The sequence below is a fragment of the Miniopterus natalensis genome, chromosome 1, assembly GCF_054644295.1.
Source record: "Miniopterus natalensis isolate mMinNat1 chromosome 1, mMinNat1.hap1, whole genome shotgun sequence".
Classification (NCBI taxonomy): domain Eukaryota; kingdom Metazoa; phylum Chordata; class Mammalia; order Chiroptera; family Miniopteridae; genus Miniopterus; species Miniopterus natalensis.
Window position 1 is genome coordinate 48,164,733 of NC_142081.1, and position 23,895 is coordinate 48,188,627.

A 23,895-nucleotide genomic window follows, 5' to 3' on the forward strand; every position below is an offset into this window, starting at 1 on the left:
GCAGGGTGGCAGGCTGCCCTGTGACCTTGGTTCTATAATTAGTCCAAGGAAAATGGTTAATTTTTAGTTCATTCAGCTTTTTCTGGTAGCAAGGATGGAAATGATGCCTTCCAAGCTCTTTATATTTTGTAGCTGAAACTGGAAGTCCTTTTATTAATCTTTAAGCAGAGATATTGCTACACAAGATGGGCTTCAAATTAGGTCACACAAACTTAAGCCAGGTCGTGACACTTAACTACTTTATTTTTATTTATTTATTTTAGTTTTGATGAGATTTCTCTAAATATGTCATCTCTAAATATTTGACTGATTGCTCTGACCCATTCCCGTCCTTCAGTTCTTCCATTTAAAATGGACGTCAGCGTCTGACCTGACGGTGAACTACACCGGACCTACGTCCTGCCATCCTCTTTATTTTCTCTCATTGGTACGGACCGTATATTGCATAGCAGAATAATGTCCATGTGGCCCATGCATTTTATCCCCAAAGTTTGCCAACAGCTTCGGGGGGGGGGGGAGGTGAAGGCTCCCGGGCACGGGCCACCCGTTCCCCCCGAGGGCGGCGGGAGGCTGCCTCCGGCTGCAGGCACGCGCAGGCGTCGGCCCAGGCACACAGGCGCTGCGCGGCCGTGCTGTGCGTGGAGGGCGACTTTAGCCTCGCGTATAGATAGGAGTTCGTGTGTTCCTATGTCGTCTCCTCGGCTCGGCTCCCTACCCCACGGAAGAGCTCAGTCGCAGAGGGGAACCGGCTCCCCCGCCGGTGCTAAGGGACTGAGCGCGTCCGGACACAGGATCCGCACTGCCCGCCGCTCTCCCTTAGACCTATAGAAGTAGACTCCCTGCCAACCTCCCAAGAAGCTCGCAGCTGATTGGGTCTTACTTGCCCAATGGGAGGCCGCGCCTTGCAGGCCGTTGCCGGGAAACCGCGTAAACACCAGAGAGCCCGGGGCCGTAGGTTTGGCTGTAGGGGCTGTGGCGGCTGCCCGAGCCGGAGGCGGGAATTTTCGGGGATTTTCATCAGCCAAGATGGTGAGCGGGCTTGGTGGGGCGGTCTCGAAACTACTTGTTCATCTAGTGATTGAGTTTAGAGCTCGCCTGCTTCTAAAAAAGGATTTGAAATGCCCAACCTGAGAATTAGTGGGGAAGTTGCATTTGCTTTCAGGTGTAATTACTTTAGGGCCGCTCGTGGTAGCTCCCAGCTTTTTCCCGCTTTTCCCCCACACTATTAGATCTGCCCGGTAAAAATCTTATTTCCCATATTTCAGGAACTTTAAAAAAAGATTAAGAACCGCTGGACAAACGAATGAGTGGAAATAAAAGTTCAGGAGAGAGCAAATGACTAAGTAGCAGTTGGTTGACCTATTAAATCTGTATTAGGGAAACCTGGCGGGCATCTGAACAGAACTTTATGGCCAAGCTGGGGGCAGGGGGAAGGAGGGGGGAGGGGAGGGGCGGCAGGATGGGGAGAGAAGGACTCCCCTGCGTAGTGGTGAAGAACTGCGGGTACAGAGCTCGACTGCGTGTCTATGAATCCTAGTACAACTGTTAGCGGAAGAACCTTGTACAGTTGCTTTTACTTTTTTGATACGTCACCTATAAGGTGGGGAATAATGATAATACCTAATCCATTGATATATTGATATGTTTACCCAGCACATTTACACTTTTATTCTGGTATAGCTCTCTGAATTTAGGAAGGAAGCCAATGGGCCTTCTTTTATTACCATCACCTATTTTTGTATCATTTGTTCCTGGATCTTACATAAATATATTTTTAAAAATTAGATTTTGGAACACCAAAATATGTGTACTTGTATTTTTTTTATTTTCGCATTACAGGCTTCCAAAAGGAGAACATTGAACGCCAGTGAAAGGCATCAGCAATTAGTAGAGAGAAACTACAACAAAAGGTTGCAGGTGGAGGCACTAAAAAAGATAGAGAATCAAATCAGGAACCAAATCGTGCAGAATGAAAACGATGACCGTGCTGAGCGCAAAAGATTACTCAGATTATTACAGAATGAACAGTTTGAATTGGATATGGAAGAGGCCATTCAAAAGGTAAGTCTTACTATTCATTCTTACATCATTTTTTTTCCTTCATTTTCTCCTTGGAAATGATGAAATTACTCCTCATACTGGAATTGAGTAGATAGATGACAGCGTCAGACAAAGGATGCCTCACGGTAAGTCAGCCCAGTGTATTGGTTAAGAGCTGGGTTTTTAGAACTAGGTTATGTTCTGTTATGAATCCTAGTACTGTTCTATATTAGTTGTGGAACCTTGGGTGGATTGCTTTTACTTCATATGCCTCATACCTACTTTGTATGACTGTTTCAATAATTAATGAGTTAATACATGCAAAGCCCTTGGGATAGTTCCCAGAACAGAGTTCGCACTCAGGTTTTTTCCATAAATATGAAATCCAGAATTACTAATATCCACAGTTTTGTTCACATAAGTACAATTCTGTTGCCTTCCATAAAATTCTAAAGACAAAAATTTAATACCATTTGAACTTACTGAGGTTAACCATGTGTATTATATAAGAGTTAGAAAATGAACACTGTGTATTAAGTATGAATTTACTCATGTTTTTTATTTTTTAAATACTACCGTGAAGAATTCAGGTACAATTTATATGTATATAATTCCTTAAATATGGAGATAATGTTTCAGTGGAAATTTCTAAATATTTAAAGGGATGAGGGTGGTAGAAAAAGGGAAACCGGTAAGAAAAGAATTGAGTTCTCATGAACGTGAAAAAAGTATTCTGATGTTTCAGTATATTCTGAGCACCTGTTTTATGTTCAGGATTTTGTAGGATGTTGTGAGAAGTGGCAAAAGCAAGAGGTTTCGGTTTGTTTTATGGTTTGTTTCTTTAATTGAAAGTAGTTTCCATCTCTCTGAGTTTCCAAATTCCAGAAACTTAAAACATGATTTTTTTAACCCTGAGCAAGATCCCCGAGTTTAGACTTCTTTATTCTTTTTATTCTGATTCTTCTTTAAAGATAATCACAGATATCCCAGCACCGATCTCCAGCACGCTTCAATCTGCATCTTATAAAATAGGTATTTTCTTACATAATGCCGCTATCTCACCCAATAGAATTATCAATAACTTCTAGGTGTCATTTCAGAAGCAAATTTCTGTGATTGTGTCAGGAATCTGCTTTCTGAGTTTGTTTTAATCAGAGTCTAAACAAGGTTCATGCCGTGTATTTGATGGTTATGTCTGTTAGGTCCCTTAGTCTAAGACAGCGCTTCCATCATCAATTTTTTTTTTCAGTCCTCATCCTAGGACACTTTTTTCATTGCTTTTCAGAGGGAGAGAAAGGGAGGGAGAAAGGGCGGGAGAGGGAGAAAGAGAGAGAGAAAAAGAAACATCGATGTGAGAGAGACATATCAATTTGTTGCCTCCCGCACACACCCCAACCAGCCAGGGATGGAGCCCGCAACCGAGGCACGTGTCCCTGGTTGGAATCGAATCTGGGACCTTTCAGTCCCTGGGTCGGCGCTCTAACCACTGAGTGACCTGGCTAGGGCTCATCCTTAATTTTTTTAACTTCCTGTCTCTAGCTTGTTAACTAGGCCAGTTGTTGTATAGGATATCACCCATTCTGAATTTATCTGTTTACTTCCTCACTGGTTTCTTTAATTTGTTCTCCTATCTTTTATATTTCCTCCAAATGGAAGTTAGCCTTAAAGGCATGATTAGATTTGTACAACTTTATGGCAACTACTCCATAGACAATGCTGTCCTTGAACTGTATCACATCAGCAGGCACATGATGACTGGTCGTTTCACTTCTAGTGATGCTAATGTTGGTCAGTGGGTTTAGTGAGACAGCCTGGTCCCTCCACTGTAAAGACCCCCATTAAACTTTCGTCTGTGTTTTCACCAGTGACTCTTTTCCTTCATTCAGGGTTGCAAAACAGTGATTTCTGATTCTGCTGTTCCTTTCACATTTAGCTGAAATTCCTCTAAAAAACTTCCTTCACCAGCTAGGTTTATTTGGTACTCTAAAATACAGTTCTTACTGGAAAGGGAGATCGTTAATTTTCAGGGTAAAGAATTGGTTCCCTGGTCACTTCCACTGGTGTCTGCCTATGTTGGTTTTTTTTTTAAATTTTGTCGAAAAGTTTTTTACTTTTTCTTTTCTTTTAAGTTATCTTTACAGACTATGGGGTCTTTATAAAGGCTTGGAAAGAAAAAGTGTATATGTGGGGGTTACTGTTGCAGAATAAGAGACTTAAGAGAAATAACAAGATGCAATATATGGATCTTGTTTGAATTTTGATTTGAACAGACCAAAAATAAAAATAAAAGCATCTTTGAAACAATTGGGGAAACCTGAATATGGACAAGTATTAGACCTTACTAAGGAATTCTTGTTAATTTATTTACTCATGTTAATGGCATAGTTGTTATATAGGAAGAAATTCTTATTAGGTAGAGATCAATATTCAACTATATACATGGTAATGACATCTCTAGGATTTGCTTTAAAATACTCTAGAAAAAGAACAACAAAGGAAAACATAAGAGTGGAGTGGAAGAGTAGCATAGAGGAGAGAAACAAGGTTAGCAAAATATTGATAGTCGTTGGAGATGAATCCTGTCTACCTGGGGATGTATTTCAATATTTTTCTTACTTTACCATGGAAAATTTCAAACATCACCAATAGTATTTGGAAAATTGCTTATTTAAATAATAGTTTTTACTTTAAAAAATAATTGATTGTTGCTCTGAAGGCACTTGCAGTTTTCTGCTATAAACAAATAAATTCAACCTTGATTAAAAAAATCTGATTCTGGAAGATAACTAACTAAAGTTATGTATTTTTTATTCAGGCAGAAGAAAACAAAAGACTGAAGGAACGCCAGCTTCAACAGGAAGAAAAGCTGGCTGCGGAACTGGCCAAACTAAACCACGAAAGCCTAAAGGATGAAAAGATGAGGCAACAAGTAAAAGAAAACAGGTCTCTTGGTTTCTATAAATTTCATTTGTGTAGCCTTTATTTTTAAACTTTTGTGTAATGTTTAGTACCAGAGAGCGAAATTTCTTTCTTTATGTCATTGCACTTAGTTAATATTTTGCCTGGAAGTACTTACTGCTTTATATCCTATATAGATTTGAGAAAAGAAGTTGTATTCCTAGAAGTAAAGTGTTATTATGTAAGATGGGGAAAAAAATCCATTTCCTCTGCTCTTTCCTCAATATAATTTTTAAAGTGACCTCTTATAAAAATAGACTCGTGGAATTCTGCTCTTAAGAGGCACCTCAGGTGATGCCTCATTTAGTTCATACTCCTACATAAACTTCGTACAGTGTTTCTGGGAAGTGGCTGGTCAGCTGTGGTCAGCACCTCTAGTGACTGTGATAGGAACTTTCTTTTTCATTCAGCCCTAACTTTGAATAATCTTTTCCCCCTGCTGTCTCAAAATTAATTTCCTGCCCTAGCCGGTTTGGCTCAGTGGTTAGAGCGTGGCCTGTGGACTGAAGGGCCTCTCGTTCAGTGCCTGTCAAGGGCACATACCTTGGTTGCAGGCTCGAGCCCTGGCCCTGGTCGGGGTCCTGGGGGAAGCAAACAATCGATCTGTCTCTCTCACATCGATGTTTCTCTCTGTCCTCCCTTCCACTCTCTCTGAAAAGCAATGGAAAAAATATCCTCAGGTGAGGATTAATAATAATAATAATAATTTCCCTGTAACTTTCATGCGCTTATCTTAGTTTTGCTGATGGGAAAAAAATGGGAAAAAAATTAGTTCTTTAGGAAATCCTTTCATATTTATGAATCCATTAGTTGCTCTCTTCTGTAGGTTAAATATCCCTCATTCCTTTATTTGCTCTGTCCAGGTTCTCTTCTGTAGATCTAATTTAGATTATTGGTGTCTCTTAACAAAATAATGCCCCCACAATTTCTTTCTTTATATCATTGCACTTACTCCAGGGTACTGCTTAGAACCCCTAATAGTGGAACTGTTAACCACATTGTTCTAGAATGTTTCTTGCCTAAGATTGAGTTGCTTTTTAGGAGCAGCCATGTCACCCTTTTGATTAAAACTTGGGACTAACTAAATGCCCATCCTGTACTTATATAGTTGAATATATTGGAAATTTACTTCAACAGTTTTGGGCATTTTATCCTAACTGATCAGGGTTTCTGTAGAATATGATAGGATCCATGGATGAGTTTCAGGGGTTTTGAGCCTCATTAAATTATATGTTTGGCAAATACATCCATGTGTATTTTTGTAGGTCCACAATTTTAAAATTCTCTAAGGGATTATTCTTAAAAAAGGTTTAGAATTACTGCTAATGTCTTCATATTGTTCTAGTCTCAAACTATCCTTTTGGAACTTAATTTCCCATCATTAATAAGCTATCACTCATGGTTTTATATTATCTGACATGTCTTTGTCTAATTCACTGATATAAGATTTAAATAGAGGAGCTTTCCACTTCTAGCAATTGCAGACTAGGTGATGCAAATAAATGAAATGCTCCCTCTGAGAAGAGACTATCTGGAGAAAGCATAACTAAGATCTGGGAGAGGAAGGAAACCGGAATGGTGACCCAGGAGTTTGTAATCTGCTGATTCCAAAAATATGGGTGAGAGTTAAGTAAAGCAGAGCTTAGCCAATAAAGCAGATGACCAGGTATCTGACATCATTCTACAAGCTGTATGCTTCATATTTGTGCACTTTAGTGTATATTTTACTTCAATAATACAGAATTTAATTAGATTTCATTTGATTGAAACAGATGAAGAGATAAAGTGTTAGCAGATCAGTGGAAATACTCAGAATATAAAGCACATAGAGGGAATAGGATAAAAAAATATACTAGAGAACTTAAAAGAGATATGGGATATGGTGGAAAGTTCTAACAGATGTATCATTTTAGTCCTGGTGGGAGACATAAAAAGAAGATGCAGAGCAGTATTTGAAGAGGTACTGGCTGAGGATTTCCAAAAATGGTAAAAGACATAGGCCACAGGTTAAGATGCAATTAGTAATGAAAATTACACATAAGTCATAGTCAAATGTTTAAAATCCAACAGTAGAGAAAAACCATAAAAATAACAAAAGTAACCACACAAAAAGACTTCAAAGGAGTGACAATAAAAAGTATGACTGAATTTTCAGCAGCAACAGTAGAAACTAGTCGACAGTGGATTTTCAAGGGATGAAAGAAAATAATAGCCCATCTAAAATTCTAAAATTTTCTCCAAATTTAAGGCAAAAGTAATTCAGTTGAGCCCTCTTTCAAATAGAGTATGCTGCCTCTCAGCAATGCAACACTGCTAAGAATGTCTTACTTTGTGCGTAAGCCATGGTAAAATTTTGACTGACATACAGAAATGACCATTTTCCTGATGAGTGTGTTCATCTGCAAATTGGCAAGTCTAAGGAAATGTTTGCTGTGGTACTTAAAATCCAAAGTAACTCAGTCACCTATATTACAATTAGGCTGCTTACATTTAAAATAAATTAATTTTTTAAATTCAGGATAAATTTTTAAAAATAATCAAAAGTTATTTTGAAAATAATAAAGTTCAGAAGTCACGAGACTTTTGTTATTTGATTTTGAACACATCATTTTTTTTAATCCAAGAAAATATTTAAAGACAATTTTATCACTGTTTTTAAGTGGAGTTGGGAAGCTCACTGCCTATTTTTAGAAATCCTATATTAAATATAGTACAAATTAATGAATAATTATAATTAATTGCACAATTATTATTTATAATTATAAGTATTACATTTCATCCATTAATTGTATAATTATAATTAATTATAAAATTTATAATTATTGCATAATTAGCAACTATATATTTATTACATAGAAAACAAATGTGTTTATGAAAGCAAAAACAAGACCTTATATATATAATTGGTGTCTCACTTCAGCAAAAAAACAAGCTCAAAGAAGAAATATAGACTTCCCTTATTAAATGTATAACCTGTTCCTTGCTGATGCCAGTACAATTATATTTCAGACTCATAATCAAGATGTTGATTATTAAAATTAAGTATGTGATATGGAAAAAAATAACATTTTTAGATAAACAAAAACAGAATTGATCACCAATAACTCTGGGTTAAAGGGAATACTACCAGTTTTTCAGGTAGAAGAATGGAAATGAATCCAACATTAGTTTCAGAACTTCAGGAAGGTAAACGTGTAGTAAATCTAGATGAAATATGAATGTGTAAATCATTATTTCTTTTGGAATTTAATATATGTAAAGAGTTAAAAGTATAATAAACTATAACAAAATTGAGATAGGAAGTAATTACATGGAGTTAAAGAGGCCAAGAAAATATATATATATATATATATATATGTGTGTGTGTGTGTGTGTGTGTGTGTGTTTTAATGTCATCTTTTAAAAAAAGGGGGGGTTGGGTGAAAAAGGTGAGGGGATTAAGAAAAAAACTCAAAACTATAAAATTTTTTAAATTTTATTTTTCAATTATAGTTGACATACATTATATTAGTTTCAGGTGTACAGCCTGGTGATTAGACATTTATATAACTTATGAAGTGATCACCCTGATAAGTCTGCTACCCACCTGACACCATACATAGTTATTACAATATAATTGACTATATTCCCTATGCTGTATTTTATTTCCCTGTGATTTTTTTATAACTGGTAATCTGTACTACTTAATCTCTTAACCTTTCCACCCATTCCCCTACCCCCCGCCCTCCCAATCTGGAGAGCACCAGTTTGTTCTCTGTATCTGAGTCTGTTTCTGTTTTGTTTGTTCATTTATTTTGTTTTCTGGATTCCACATGTAAGTGAAATCATGTGGTATTAGTCGTTCTTTCTCTGCCTCGTTTCCCTTTTGTGGCTGAGTGATGTGTCGTTGTATGTATGCACTACGTGTTCTTTATCTGTTCATCTATGGGCGGATACCTCGGTTGCTACCATATCTTAGCTGTTGTGAAATGAACACGGGATGCCTATATCTTTTCAAACTAGTGTTTTGGATTTCTTCAGATAAATACCCAGAGGTGGAATTGCTGAGTCATATGGTCATTCTATTTTTAACTTTTTGAGGAACCTCCGTATTGTTTACCATAGTGGCTGCAACAATTTATAATCCGGCCAACAGCGTATGAGGGTTCCCTTTTCTCTACAGCCTGGCCAGCAGTTGTTTGTTGCTTTATTGATGATAGCCATTCTGACACATGTGAGGTGATTTCATTGTGGCTTTAATTTGCATTTCCCTGATAATTAGTGATATTGAGCATCTTTTTATGTGTCTGTTGGCCATCTGTATGTCCTCTTTGGAGATATGTCAATTCAGGTTCTCTGCCCATTTTTTAATCGGATTATTTGTGATTTTTTTATATTAAGTTGTATGAGTTCCTTATGGTTTGGGGTCGTCTTCTAGGAGTTTTATGGTTTGGGGTCTTACATTTAAATCTTTAATCCATTTTGAGTTTATTCTTGGATATGTTGTAAGAAAGTGATCCAGTTTTGTTTCTTTTGTGTGTGTGTGTGTGTTTTTGCATGTATCTGTCCAGTTTTCAGCACTATTTATTGAAGAGACTGTATATTTATGCCATTGTATATTTTGCCTCCTAGTCATAGATTAATTCACCACATAGGCATGGGTTTATTTCAGGGCTCTCTATTCTGTTCCATTGATCTATATGTCTGTTTTTATGCCAGTACCATGCTGTTTGATTACTATAGCCTTGTCATATAGTTTGATTTCAAGTAGCAAGATACCTCCAACATTGTTCATCTTTCTCAATGTGCTTTAGCTATTTGGTGTCTTCTGCAGTTCCATATAAATTTTAGAATTATTTGTTCTAGTTCTGTGGAAAATGCCATTGGTATTTTGATGGGGATTGCATTGAATCTGTAGATTGCTTTGGGTAATATGGACATTTTAATGATGTTAATTCTTCTTATCCATGAGTACAGTATTCCCTTCCATTTATTTGTCTTCTTTAATTTCTTTCTTCAGTATATTATAGTTTCCCAAGTACAGGTATTTTACCTCCTTGGTAAATTTATTCCTAGGTATTTTACTTTTTGATACAATTGTAAATGGGATTGTTTTCTTATTTCTCTTATAGTTCATTATTGGTGTATAAAAATGCTACTGATTTCTAAATATTAACTTTGTATCTTGCTGCTTTACTGAATTCATTTATTCTAATAGTTCTTTGGTGGAATCTTTAGGATTCTCAATAGTATCATGTTATCTGTAACTAATAGTTTTACTTCCTCGTTTTCAATTTGGATGCCTTTTATTTCACTTCTTGTCCGATTGCTGTGGTTGGGACTTCCAAAACTATGTTGAATAAAAGTGCGAAAGTGAATAACCCCTCTGATTATCTCTTTGTAAGTATGGGGTACTTGTAAGTTGAGTTTATAATTAGGTGAATCCCTCTGTGTTCCTGTAAGAATTAAGATGTACATCTAGGTGACATCTAAGTACCCTTCCAACTCAGAATTCTCATATTCTGTCATATTCAGAATAGCGACTTGCACATTAAAACAAAAAGTTTTGTATGGCATATTGTTTTCACTAAGGTTAGGAAAATGATGGATTCAAAATAATTCAGAGATTATCTGAGGCCAATTTCCATTCTTTAACAGATAAGAAAACAAGTCCAGAGAGGTGAAACAAACTTTCCTATAGTCACTCCCTCTTCATCATCATTATCAGAAAACAATTACCATTTATAGAGTGTTTACTGTGTAACAGGTACTTTTCTAAGCTCTTTGTACACATTAATTAATTCCCACAACTACCCCTTTTACATAAAGTAAAAGCAAGGAACAAAATTTAAATATATCTTTATTGATTTCAGAGAGAGGAAAGGAGAGGGAGAGAGAGAGACAGAAACATCAATGATGAGAGAGTCATTGATCGGCTGCAGCCCACAACCCGGGCATGTGCCCTGACCGGGAATCGAACCCTGATCGCCTAGGATCCTAGGTCGACGCTCAACCGCTGAGCCACGCCCGGCCGGGCGCAAGGAACAAAATTTAAACAACTTGCTTAGGTTTAAACCTCTCTGCTATATAGTTCTTCTTTTAGTTTGATAATATTAGTAGCTGAACAGAAATTTTAACCAATGTTGACAAAGCATCTTTTCTGAGCCAGACACTGGCAAAAAGATTTTAGTGATTATTGTTCAAAATAAAATGGCTATTTTGTCTAGAATGTTAATTACAGTGTGCCATTTTACATGCATTCTGATTTTTCTTTATATGAAGGGAGAAAGGGATATTTTTTCAAAATATTTAAATAATGTAAATGTTTTACACATTTAGAAAAAAATGTTTTATGTTTCAGATATAGATTAGTTTTATAGTAATGGTTCTCAAATTTAAATTTCTGTGTTTTTTTAAAACAGTATTGAGATCAGAGAATTGGAGAAGAAATTGAAAGCAGCTTACATGAATAAAGAAAGGGCAGCTCAGATTGCTGAAAAGGATGCCATTAAATATGAACAAATGGTAATCGTGTTTCTGTCCACTATGTTTTCTGTGTTTTTAGGTTCATTAAAATACAATTTTTTGAAAATTGTTACATACGATAAAGAATTTACAGTGCTAGATTTCTCATACTTGCTACTTTTCAGATCCTTAAAGTATAAGAAATCATATTATTTAATATTGAGCCTTGTTTAATTTCATATTAGAGCCTTTCAGAGACACAAAGGATTAGGTTGCTGCTTAGAATGAACGGCTGTATTCAGAAACCCCCCAGCATTCTTTATAATCTCTAACCAATTATTCTTTGACAAACCAATACAGTACAAGTTGTTAGCATAATTAATATATTTTAATGTCGTTAATTTTTCATTTTTTAAGTGTTCTAAGAAATAAACTATTTTATAATTTTAGGTACTTTTTTTTATAAACAGCAATCTCTTATCATGTTTCCCTCTATTTTATCTCCTTTTCTAACTCCTGACATACTGCAAAGTTCAGGGCAAGAATTACTCTTGGGCAAAGGAGTTTCAGACACACTCACCAATATAAAATAGGGTTTACTGAGTTAACACTTAAAAGCAGGTGCGTATCTTCGCTGAGCTCTCATTGTCACAAAGAAGGGCTAGACGTAGATGGGAGGTCAGATTCAGTGTTACACACACAGCCTTTATATTCCCCTCCTGTGTTGTAGAGCATTTTGGTAGAGCTCCCTCCTAGAGCTCTTGCAAAAGATGTACGGCTTTTAGAGAGACAGGTAGAGGTAAATGTTCTGGTTTTTAAAGTTGGACCGAATATATTTTAGGTTTAAAGGGAAAAAACTTGAAGAAAAAATCAAGTTGGAGAATAATTCATATCATAGACCATTTTTATTTAAAAAACCTGTACCTGTGTGTATGTGGATGTCGACATGCGTATATATTCATATGTGTTGCGTACAGCAATACCCTCATATACTCATACACACATACAATTAGAGGGGTGATATCAAAATATTTAACTGGTACAGTGAAATATAGGCACCAAGTAAGAATAGATACTACCCCAGTTGGTTGGAGCATCGTCTGTACATCAAAAGGATTGTGAGTTTGATTCCTGGTCAGGACACACATCTGGTGGAGGCAAGAGGTCACTGATCAGTGATTCTCTCTCTCAAATCAATAAGTATATACTCAGGTGAGGATTAAAAAGAAAGATCTTGACCACAATGATGTGTTTGTGTGTGTGTATACACGCATGTGCATGTGAGTGTAGAAAAAATCTGAAGGGTTACTTAGCATACTGTTACACCTTGCTGACAGGTCATGACGAACAGTAGCCGGCCACACGGGCGAGTTCTGGCTCGAAATAGCCGGTCAGCAGGTGTTTAACAGTGATGGACAGGAGACGGTGAGGAGACTTAATTTCCTAAGCCATATAGTTCTGTTCTACCCTTTCAAAAATAAAGTAGAATAGAAACAATATGCTATTTGACTGTAGTTTGCAGTTTTAATTTCCTTGATAATTGAAGTTATTCAAGGCAATTGTAGACATTTTCTATGACATATGAAACAATAGCTATTTTCTAAATAAAACTGATCCACAAAAATTAAAGTCAAATACTCCTAGGACTTGACTAGGTGTCAGGATATCTAGGTGCTAGTTTTGGCTCAGTCTTTCTAAGCCTTGGTTTTCTTATCTGTGAAATGAGAACACTGTCTTTATATAAGTGTATGGTAATCTGTAATACATGTTTCTGTCATTTTATATTTTTTCTAAAGAACCTAGTACAACATGTGCTAAGAAAACAATTTTGATTAAGTCATATTAACAGTGTATATGTTAAAAGCATCAGTTAGATCAGGAATGGCATTTACCATTTATATTTTGATCTTTTATGTTTGATGCTGTTAACCATTTGGGATGTGATCATAATAGGAAAGGGGAATTTAAAAAATTGCCCCAATATATATTTAATCTAAAACTTATTTTGTTAAATTATTTTGAAATGCTCAAAACAAATAAGGGGTTTAACCCATTCAAGAAGCAATACTAACTCAGAAGGAATGGTACTGAATGAGTGAAGTCAGAGCTGCAGAAAACAGACACAGTGACCTATGTGATCCTTTTAAGTTAAAATGATTACAAAGGGCCTTTAATAAATGAGAAAAGAGACTTAAAAGGCCAGTGGCAGGAAAGAAAGATTAGGCTGAGAGAAACTTGAGTTGTTCAGAGCTATTAATAGCAACCCTGTATGAACAAGAGAGTACAGGCAGACATGCCTCGTTTTATTGCACTTCGCTTCCTTGTGCTCCATTGATACTGTTTTTTTAACATATTGAAGGCAAGACCTTTCACCAGCAAAAAAAATTACGAATCGCTTTATGGTGATACTGGCTTTATGTGGTGGTCTGAACTGAACCCGCAATATCTCCGAGGTATGCCGTACCATCCTTACTCTAAATAGCATCTGATACATGTGAACGTAAGAGATGTCCAAACTTGTAGAGAATTTTTATAAGAGCTTATTTGAGCCAAGCTGATGACATATGCCAGGGCGTAAGATATCAAATGCTCCAGAAAATAAGTTTTGCAGCTACTTTTGTGCATTTGAAATTAAGGAGTGAACGAACATAAGGCAGATTACATTGGAGGTGGGAGAAAGCAAAGCAGGGACTGGATTATTGGGCAGTTAATGAGATTATGTGCTCTGTTGAAGGTGTGTTAACCTAGATGCACAGAAACAATGGACAGGGCTTGCTTAAGGCGAAGATAAACCTTTTACTAAAAAGTTATATGCCTGGGGCATGGCTGCCCACCATGACCTGCCCAGTGAGGAATCTGGTCAGATCACCCTGTGAGGTTACTTTCCATAGAACCCCTTTTATTCATTCACATACACAACAGAGCTAAAACTTGTGAAAATTGCTACCATTAAATAGAAGAAAAAGATGACTACTGCTTTGGCAGTTAACATAGTCAAGTCACTAGTAGAGTACTTCTCATTTTATTTATATTTTTCACATGTGCAGTTGTTGTTATCCTTATGTACTGCCCCGAGAGCTGCCTGGAGGAACAGGAAAGCCTCTTTACAGTTTGACTCACCATTCAAACCAGGTGACAGTGACTTACCTTTACTTTTTACCTACACAGATGAAAAGAGTTTATGTAACAGGCTTTATCATATTCAATGACATCTGTTTAAAATGTTCTATCACACTCTGCTCAGATTTGATAATGGAAAGGTGAATTTTGTTTTATTAACAGAAACGTGATGCTGAAATAGCCAAAACGATGATGGAAGAACAGGAGAGAGCGATGAAGGAAGAGAATGCCGCGGAAGAGAGGCGCAGTCAGGTGAAAGCGCAGTACTACCTTGACTTGGAGAAACAGCTTGAGGAGCAAGAGAGGAAGAAGCAGGAAGCTTACGAGGAGCTGCTGAAGGAGAAACTCATGATTGATGAAATCGTTAGGAAAATCTATGAAGAAGATCAACTGTAAGCGAATCCCAGCTTTGTCATGTGCCTACACGTTTACATTAATCTCAGGCTTGTGTTGAAGAGGCAAAGCACCCAAACAGTGCCTCCCGCACAGGAAGGGCTCCACGTTACCATTGCACAAACTGAGCCGCTTTTATCTGTCTCTCGGCATGGTAATTAATTATCTGGTCGTTAATAAGTGCTTACTAAGTGACAATGACTAAACCTTTGGTTTTCTTAAATATGCCCATATCGTATGTCAGAGGACTTGTTTTTGGATGTATTTCCTTGGTAGACAGGTGATGTGAGGCAGATGTGGGTGCATAAAGCTTAATAGGTTAGAGAAGGGGCACAGTAGTGTTTTACTCAGAAAAAACGTATACCTGTCATATATTTAGTGGCATATAAGGGACACTCAGAATGTTTTGTTGCATGAATGAATGAACAAACTATACATTTCCCCCACATTATTGACTGAAGGAAATGACACATATTTTTCGATATTTTATTATTGTTTGTTATTATAAAACTGTACTCACTATTGCATTTTAGAGAAACACAACAAAAGTTAGAAAAAATGAATGCAACTCGAAGGTACATAGAAGAGTTTCAGAAAGAGCAGGCTCTATGGAGAAAAAAGAAACGTGAGGAAATGGAAGAAGAAAACAGAAAAATCATCGAGTTTGCCAACTTGCAGCAACAAAGAGAAAAGGCGCGGATGGCAAGAGTTCAAGACAATGAAGAAAAAAGGCTACAGCTTCAGAATATGGTATTAAAACACTCACTTCTTTAACATTGGAGAAATTCTGGAATGTGTGTTATAGGATTGGTGCCTATAAATGTCTAAGTGTGTTCTTTTTTAATTCAATAGCTGACTGAGAAATTGGAAGAAATGCTGCGGCAACGTGAAGATTTGGAACAAGTGCGACAAGAATTATATCAGGAAGAACAAGCTGAAATACATAAGAAGAAACTAAAAGTAAGTATTGGAAATTGAAAGAGTGATTAACATAGAGAATAATATCACTTTGAGATGAAGCAGTAGAAAGACAGATTTAAACCCAACAATATTGATAATTACCTTATATGTAAATGGTATAAACACTGCAACTAAGAGAAATTTCAGTCCGCTTAAAAAGCTAGACCCAGGCAGCAGTTCACAAACTGCTTAAGCAGCACGATGCAACTATGTTGTCTGTAAGAAACACAATTTAAATATGAAGACACGTGTAGTTTAAAAGCAAATGGATGGAGAAAGATAAACCTTGCAGACACTACTCAAAAGCAAGTCAGAGTGGAAATCAAGATAGCAGGGTTAATTCATCTAGAGGGCATACAAGTCCTAAATGTGTACGAACCTAAATAAAGCTTCAGAATACATGAGGCAGAACTGGCAAAACTGAAAGGAGAAACAGACAAATCCATATCACTGAAGATTTCAATACCCCTTCTCAGTATAGACTAGTCAGAAAACCACAGGAAGTAGTGCTGAAAAGCAGTATCAACAAACTTGACCTCACGTTTTCTGACTGGGTTGTTTATTCATTTATTATGAAAGCTTCAGAGCTCTTTATATATTTTAGGTACTAGTCCTTGTGACAAATATTTTCTCCTAGTCTGTAGCTTGTCTTTCATTCTCTTAACAAGGTCTTTCTCTGAGCAAGTTTTCGATTTCTAGGAAGTTCAATTTATCAATTTGTTTTTATGAATTGTACTTTTGGTACTACTTCTAGGAATTCTTTGCCTAAATCCTGAATAATTTTTTCCCTAAAGGTTTTTTACTTTTGTACTTGTAAGTCTGTGATCCATTTTCAGTAATATTTTGTATAAAGTGTGAGACTTAGGTCAAGGTTCAGTTTTTGCTTTTGGATGTCCAGTTGTAGCCTTACAATAGCCAAGATACAGAAATAACCTCCAAGTGTCTCTCAATGAATAAACAGATAAAGAAAATAGTACACCCCCCAAAAATAGGATGGCCTGTTATTTTTAGTGAGGAGATAAGGTAGGTACATAAGAAGTAAAATGGAAAAATTAAATGGTATATGAGTCCAAAAAGAGAGAGAAGTATGAATTAGAGTGGTAAGAAAAGACTTTAATGAGAAGGTAGGATCTGAAACGGGGATTAGACAGGGAGAATGAAGAAAAAGAAGTTGAATATACAATGTAATGATCAAAGTTGCTACAGCTGATACTGCAGATTCGCTCACTTAAAACCCACTCCTATTCCTTTTTAAAAACATTTGTGTTAGTTTTTATAAAGACTATAAAGTTAAAACTGCATTTGTCCTCTTTTAGCTAGGCTCTCTCCAGCAGTCTCTCTTCCCCTTTCGGAGGTGAAGGTGCAAAGGAGCAAAATGAGACAGCAGCCGCCAGAGGGAGACCGGGTCCCTGGGGGCAGCTCTGGGAGGGTTATTAGCGGGGATTCGAGCAGTGGCGTGTGAGCCTGGTTCCCTGGAGCTCCTGGAAGTCCTACGTGCGCCTGATGGCCTGGAATAAATCCCTTACAGTGTGTGTTCTCTCTAAGTAAGAACCCTATCCATATGGCTACTGTAAAGGCAGTGTTTTGAATGCCTTGAGGATACTGGACTTCATGGAGCTTGTGTAAGACTTAGGCAAGTTTGGTTAGAGAAGGACTTAAAATTTACATTAGTCCTAACTGAATAGAAGATGATAAAGCAAAAACAGTAAAATATAATTAGTAGAACCCAGGTGTTAGGTATGTGGGTGATCACTATAAAATTCTTTGTTTTTTTGGTTATGTTTGAAATTTTTCATAATAAAATGCTGGGAAAATTAAATTTTATAGAAAAGGACTTTAACTGTTCCAAGTAAATTTGAATTTCCCTGAAAAAATTCTGATTGTCATTGCTAGGTTATTGTTCTGAAAGTATTTATCAATGATTTTAACAGAGGTTTCATGCAAGATTCTAGAATAATTCATAGTTAGTACAGATTTAATAAACTTAGGTGAGCAAAAAAAGTTTTTATATCAGCTCTCTTCTGAATCCAGAAACAAGATGGTAAATATATACAAATTAAAATTTAAAAACAAACACTAGAAAGCAATTCAAAAGTAACATGTCCTTTATCCAACTAGCTTTAAAATAGGGCAAAATGTTGCCTTGAAAAGGCTTCTGTTTTATTTCATATTGTAACACTAAGCTTAACCAAACTATTCTACCTTTTCTTTATAAATCTGCTTTAAAGAAACAGTTACTGAATTAACTTCTATATATAAATTCTTTTAGGAAGAAGCAGAAGAGAAATTGAGAAAACAAAAGGAGTTGAAGCAAAATTTTATAGAACAAATGGCCTTGAAGGAACTGGTACTACAGGCTGCAAAAGAGGAAGAGGAGGCCTTTAGACAAGCTCTGTTAAGGAAGCTCGCTGAGGATGACCGGATAGAGTTAATGAATGCGCAGAAGCAAAGGATGAAGCAGCTAGAGCACAGGAGGGCCGTGGAAAAACTTATTGAAGAGCGCCGCAATCAGTTCCTTGCAGACAAAGTAAGTGTTTTTGGGGGGTTATTTTTGGTCATTATTATTATTATTTTTTTAATATATCTTTATTGATTTCAGAGAGAGGAAAGGAGAGGGAGAGAGGGAGATAGAAACATCAATGATTTGAGAGTCATTGATCAGCTGCAGCCCACAACCTGGGCATGTGCCCTGACCGGGAATCGAACCCCGATCACATGGATCCTAGGTCGACACTCAACTGCTGAGCCACACCCAGCCAGGCTTTGGTCATTATTTAACAGCAATCAGCTCATGTATTTACCCACTAAACAGTTAACTGAGAACCTTTTATGTGCCAGATGATGTTAGCTATTAATTAATCATACATGATATATAATTTTTTTTCCTTTCTGGTTTTCATGACTTTGACAAGGAGCGGTCTGAAGAAATAGTGACCCTAGTAAACTAGTTATTTCAAAGAAAAGCTTTGCGTTATTACTACTACTTGAACTACGATAATTCTTGGCAGGAATTCATCACTATTTCAATGCTGCCTTTTAACATCCTTCCTTGTCCAACAGGATTTTTTAGATACATTTCCTCAAGAGTTCTTTTAAGTCCTAAAACTTTTTAAAGCTAGACATCTCTTCCATATTATATGGCACCGAATTCTGGTGTGGTTGAGTGTTCAGAACTCTTTCCTGAGAAATGCTGGTTCTCCCTGTAGAACTCTTGCTGCTACTCTTGTGCTTCATACAGGCTTTTAAAAATTTCACACGTGGAAATATTTCTTTTAGATATCCCTTATTCTGTTGTATCCACATTTTTTGTCTTACACTGTGAGCTGCCTTTAGCACCTGCCATATGGTAAAGATTTAATAAATAGTTATTGAATTAGGAAATTACCTCTTTGAACATTTTTTCCCTTGGTAATGAAGACATTGTCCTAAAACTCTGTACTTGCCTCCTAAAATCCCAGTCATAACTATAGGGTAGGGCAAACAGGTTTACAGTTGTAAGTATGTGAAACAGTTTATTCTTGTATTTATTAAGTATTGCATTTTTCCATACGAACAACTGTAAACCTACTTTTGCTCCACCCTGTATTGTTCTTGTAACTTTTAAGAAATTACTGTAAAAGCTATGTATATATAATACATACAATATAGAGAGTGGGGCAAAAGTAGGTTTACAGTTGTGAGTACACAAAACAATTCTTATGTATTAATTATTGTATCATTTTCACATGAACTGTAAACCTTTTGCTACACCCTGTACATCATCTAGTAGCTTTTGAAGTTAGTTCATCAGTTTTATCTAATTCACTGCAAGAATGGTTTTGACAACTTTTTTTTTTTTTATGTTTTTATTGATTTTAAAGAGAGAGGAATGGAGGATAGAAAGATAGAAACATTGATCGGCTGCCTCCTGCACACCCCCTACTCGGCATGTGCCCGGACCAGGAATCCATCCTGTGACATCTTGGTTCATGGGTCAGTGCTCAACCACTGAGCCACACCGGCAGGGCTTGACAACTACTTAAGATTAATGTATTGTGTGACAAAATTCTATTTGCATTTCCAGCAACATGAACTGGAAGAATGGCAGTTGCAGCAAAGAAGACAAGGATGTATTAATGCAATTATTGAAGAAGAAAGACTAAAACTTCTCAAAGAACATGCTACAAAATTATTAGGATATCTCCCTAAAGTGAGTGAGATTTAGCTCAAAAGTGGAATCCTCATGACATCTTTTGGTGGGGAAAAAACCGTGGTATTAGGATTACAGGGGTCCTGGGTTTCGTACACTTCTTGCTGTTACCAAGCAGCAGTGGGACCTTGGCCACTCACTGAAAATGAGAGCTAGTCTTGGCACATTTTAAAAGTATGAGCTAAATGAATTGAATTTGTTTAGAGATTCTTTTCTCACCATTCAGTGTAGGTGTTCTAAAACTAAACTACCATAAAGCAATTGTGATAATAACAGGAAAATCTTGAGAATTTCCAGAAGATAGGAAATTTTCATGTACATCTGAGATACAGTGACTATAAACAGTTTCACAGGCCACATAAATATCTGGACTCATGTAAATATTTTCATCCTTCAAATATAGAAATTATGCCATTTGACATTTTAGTCAGTTGGAAGAATCAAGTGCATATTTTATATTTAGTCCAGTGCAGATTAAGGAAGGAGAAAGAAACATGAGTAATTATTGCCAGCCCACAGGACCTTAGTCTAATTGTTTAGACAGGATTAATGAATACAAAATGATGTATTAATGACAAAAGCCATATGGAATTGATAAATTCTGTGAAATAGACTATAAATTCTGGGAGAGTCGTGGGATTTAGATATTTCTGTAGGGAAATAATTGTGGAGATGGGGAGAGCCTAAATAAACCTGATATCCTAAAATTACTTTTTAGCCTCTGGGTCCTAATGGCCCCAAATGACCTAAATTATTCTTTACATCCTTTCATTATAAGAAAATATTTAAGTTCAGTTTTGTTTTAAAGAGCCTCTTAATATAAGGGAAAACAAAAGCGTCAAGAATTTAAAAAGTCTTGCTCAAATGGCTTAACTCTAAACCTGGATTCTTTCCTGCAAGACTGAATGTTTGCTGATTGGTCAAAGAACTGAAGCAAGAGCTAATTTCATGCATAAAATCTGGCAAAGCTCAAACTCTTCACCCTCACCCCTCATAATCATATGCAGGGCTGTTTCAAGACAAGAGTAGCACAGAGTACAGATTAAATTCCTTCCCATTCCGCCAGTCCAAGCAGTAGTACTTGTCATAGGAATCTTCTACTTTATACGACAAGTTCCAACAGCAGAACCGATAAGTCAGGAAGTCAAGTCAGTGTAAGAATATTCAGTATTGTATATCAAGTCATAATTTTCAGAAAGTAATCTTTTTTCCCATAAATCTATTAAATAGATTTTATTATCTTGGAAATAGCTTTGCAAATGTCATGTCTATATTTGCTAGTCTTACAAGCACTTGGGGAAATATTCTGGTACTCAGAGTAACCCACAAAATTTTTTTCTCATAGGGAGTATTCAGAAAGGAGGATGACATTGAGGTGCTTGGTGAAGAGTTTCGGAAAGCCTATCAGAGGAGGAGTGAAAGCTGTGAAGGAAAGTGATAAAGGTTTGGTAAAACCTGGATTCTTTTGTATGTTACCACTAGATGTCAGTGTAACTGTTGTTTTACAGTTCAGTGATAGTAGGAATCTTGTCTGTTTGGATTTTCTAAAACATCTCTATTTCATCATTTGTAATGGTTATAAGAAAAAAATTATTTTCTGATAAAAATTAAAATTACTGAATACTTTTAACTGCAAAATTAATTGCTTTTAGTCAAACTGTCTTTTTGTGTGTGTTTTTGTTTATCTTTATTGTTGAGAATATTACAGATGTCCCCCTTTTATCCTCAGACCCCCTCCACCCCACACCCACCCCACCCGCAGGCATTCCCCAAACCAATGTCTGTGTCCATGTGTCATGCTGATAAACATATAGGTTCCTTGATTAATCTCTCCCCACGCACAGCTTCCTCCAAGATCCCTCAGTTTGTTCCAAGCTTCTGTGTCTCTGGATCCACTTTGTTCATCAGTTCATTTTGCTCATCATATTCCACATATAAGTGAGATCATGTGGTACTTGTCTTTCTCTGAATGGCTTATTTCATTTAGTATAATACTTTCTAGGTCCCTCCATGCTGTGCCAAAGGATAAAAGGTCCTTTTTTACAGTTGCATAGTATTCCATGGTGTAACTATGCCACAGTTTTTTTATCCACTCATCTACTGATGGGCACTTGGGCTGTTTCCAGATCTTAGCTACTGCAGTTTGTGCTGCTATGAACATAGTGGTGCATAAGTTCTTTGTGAATGCTGTTTCGGGTTCCTTAAGATATAATCCTAGAAGTGGGATCACTGGATCAAATGGCAGGTCAATTTTTAATCTTCTGAGGAAATTCCATACTGCTTTCCATAGTGGCTGCACCAGTCTGCATCCCCACCAGCAGTGTACTAGGATGCCCTTTTCTCCACACTCTCACCAGCACTTGTAGTTTGTTGATTGTTGATGGCAGCCATTCTGACAGGTGTGAAGTGATACCTCATTGTGGTTTTAATTTGCATCTCTCTGATGATTAATGACGCTGAGCATTTGTTCATATGTGTCTTAGCCATTTGTATGTCCTCTTTGGAGAAGTGTGTATTAAGGTCCTTTGCCCTTTCTTTAATTGGATTGTTCGTCTTCCTTTTGTTAAGTTGTATAAGTTCCTTATATATTTTGGATATTAACCCTTTATCCGATGAGTCATTGGCAAATATGTTCTCCCATAGTGGGCTCCCTTTTTGTTTTGTTGGTTTCTTTTGCTGTGCAGAAGCTTTTTATTTTGATGCAGTCCCATTTGTTTATTTTCTCCTTAGTTTTTCTTGCCCTAGGAGATGTATCAGCAAACATATTGCTATGAGAGATGTCTCTGCCTATGTTTTCCTCCAGGATTTTTATGGTCTCATGTCTTACATTTAAGTCTTTTATCCATTTTTAATTTACTTTTGTGTATGGTGTAAGTTGGTCTAGTTTCGTTTTTTTGCATGTATCTGTCCAATTTTTCCAACGCCATTTATTGAAAAGACTGTCTTTACTCCATTGTATGTTCTTGCCTCCTTTATCAAATATTAATTGACCATAATGGCATGGGTCAATTTCTGGGTTCTCTGTTTTGTTCCACTGATCAGTATGTCTGTTCTTGTGCCAGTACCAGGCTGTTTTGATTACAGTGGCTTTGTAGTATAACTTGATATCTGGTATTGTGATCCCTCCAACTTTGTTCTTTCTCAGGATTGCCGTGGCTATTCAGGGTGTTTTTTGGTTCCATATAAATTTTCGAAGTTTTTTTTTCTACATCTGTGAAATATGCTGTTGGTATTTTAATATGGATTGCATTGAATTTATAGATTGCTTTGGGTAATATGGACATTTTAATGATGTTAATTCTTCCAATCCATGAACATGGTATATTTTTCTATTTGTTTATATCTTCCTCTATTTTTTTGAGTGTCCTGTAGTTTTCTGAGTAAAGGTCTTTTACATCTTTAGTTAAGTTTATTCCTAGGTATCTTACTTTTTAAGTTTCAGTAGTAAATGGGATTGTATTTTAGTTTCTCTTTCTGAGAGTTCATTATTGGTGTATAAAAATTCCACCAGTTTCTGGGTGTTAATTTTGTATACTGCTACCTTGCTGAATTCATTTATTAAATCTAGTAGTTTTTTGGTGGAGTCTTTAGGATTCTGTATGTATAATATCATGTCATCTGCAAATAATGACAGTTTTGTTTCCTCCTTTCCAATTTGGATGCCTTTTATGTTTTCTTCTTGTCTGATTGCTGTGGCTAGGACTTCCAGTACTAGGTTGAATAAGAGTGGTGAAAGTGTACACCCGTGTTGTTAGTCAAACTGTTTTTGTACTGAATTTGAAGACCTAAGT

General features: G+C 36.5%; 1 protein-coding gene across 1 annotated transcript; it reads left to right on the forward strand.

Moving 5' to 3' along the window:
- Positions 1-962: 962 nt before the first annotated feature.
- On the forward strand, positions 963-21,746 carry MNS1 (meiosis specific nuclear structural 1). Its single transcript, XM_016224963.2, has 10 exons — positions 963-1,029; positions 1,840-2,061; positions 4,856-4,983; positions 11,400-11,502; positions 14,725-14,954; positions 15,489-15,705; positions 15,808-15,915; positions 18,185-18,442; positions 19,979-20,104; positions 21,450-21,746. Exons 1-10 carry the CDS (start codon positions 1,027-1,029, stop codon positions 21,540-21,542), a joined length of 1,488 nt encoding a protein of 495 aa, XP_016080449.1. The 5' UTR covers positions 963-1,026; the 3' UTR covers positions 21,543-21,746.
- Positions 21,747-23,895: the final 2,149 nt, after the last annotated feature.

Excerpts from the sequence above, each read along its gene's own strand:
- MNS1 (XM_016224963.2), top strand. Across the intron at positions 2,062-4,855 it reads TGGAAGAGGCCATTCAAAAG|GCAGAAGAAAACAAAAGACT; the intron begins GTAAGTCTTACT and ends TTTTTTATTCAG. Across the intron at positions 4,984-11,399 it reads CAACAAGTAAAAGAAAACAG|TATTGAGATCAGAGAATTGG; the intron begins GTCTCTTGGTTT and ends TTTTTAAAACAG.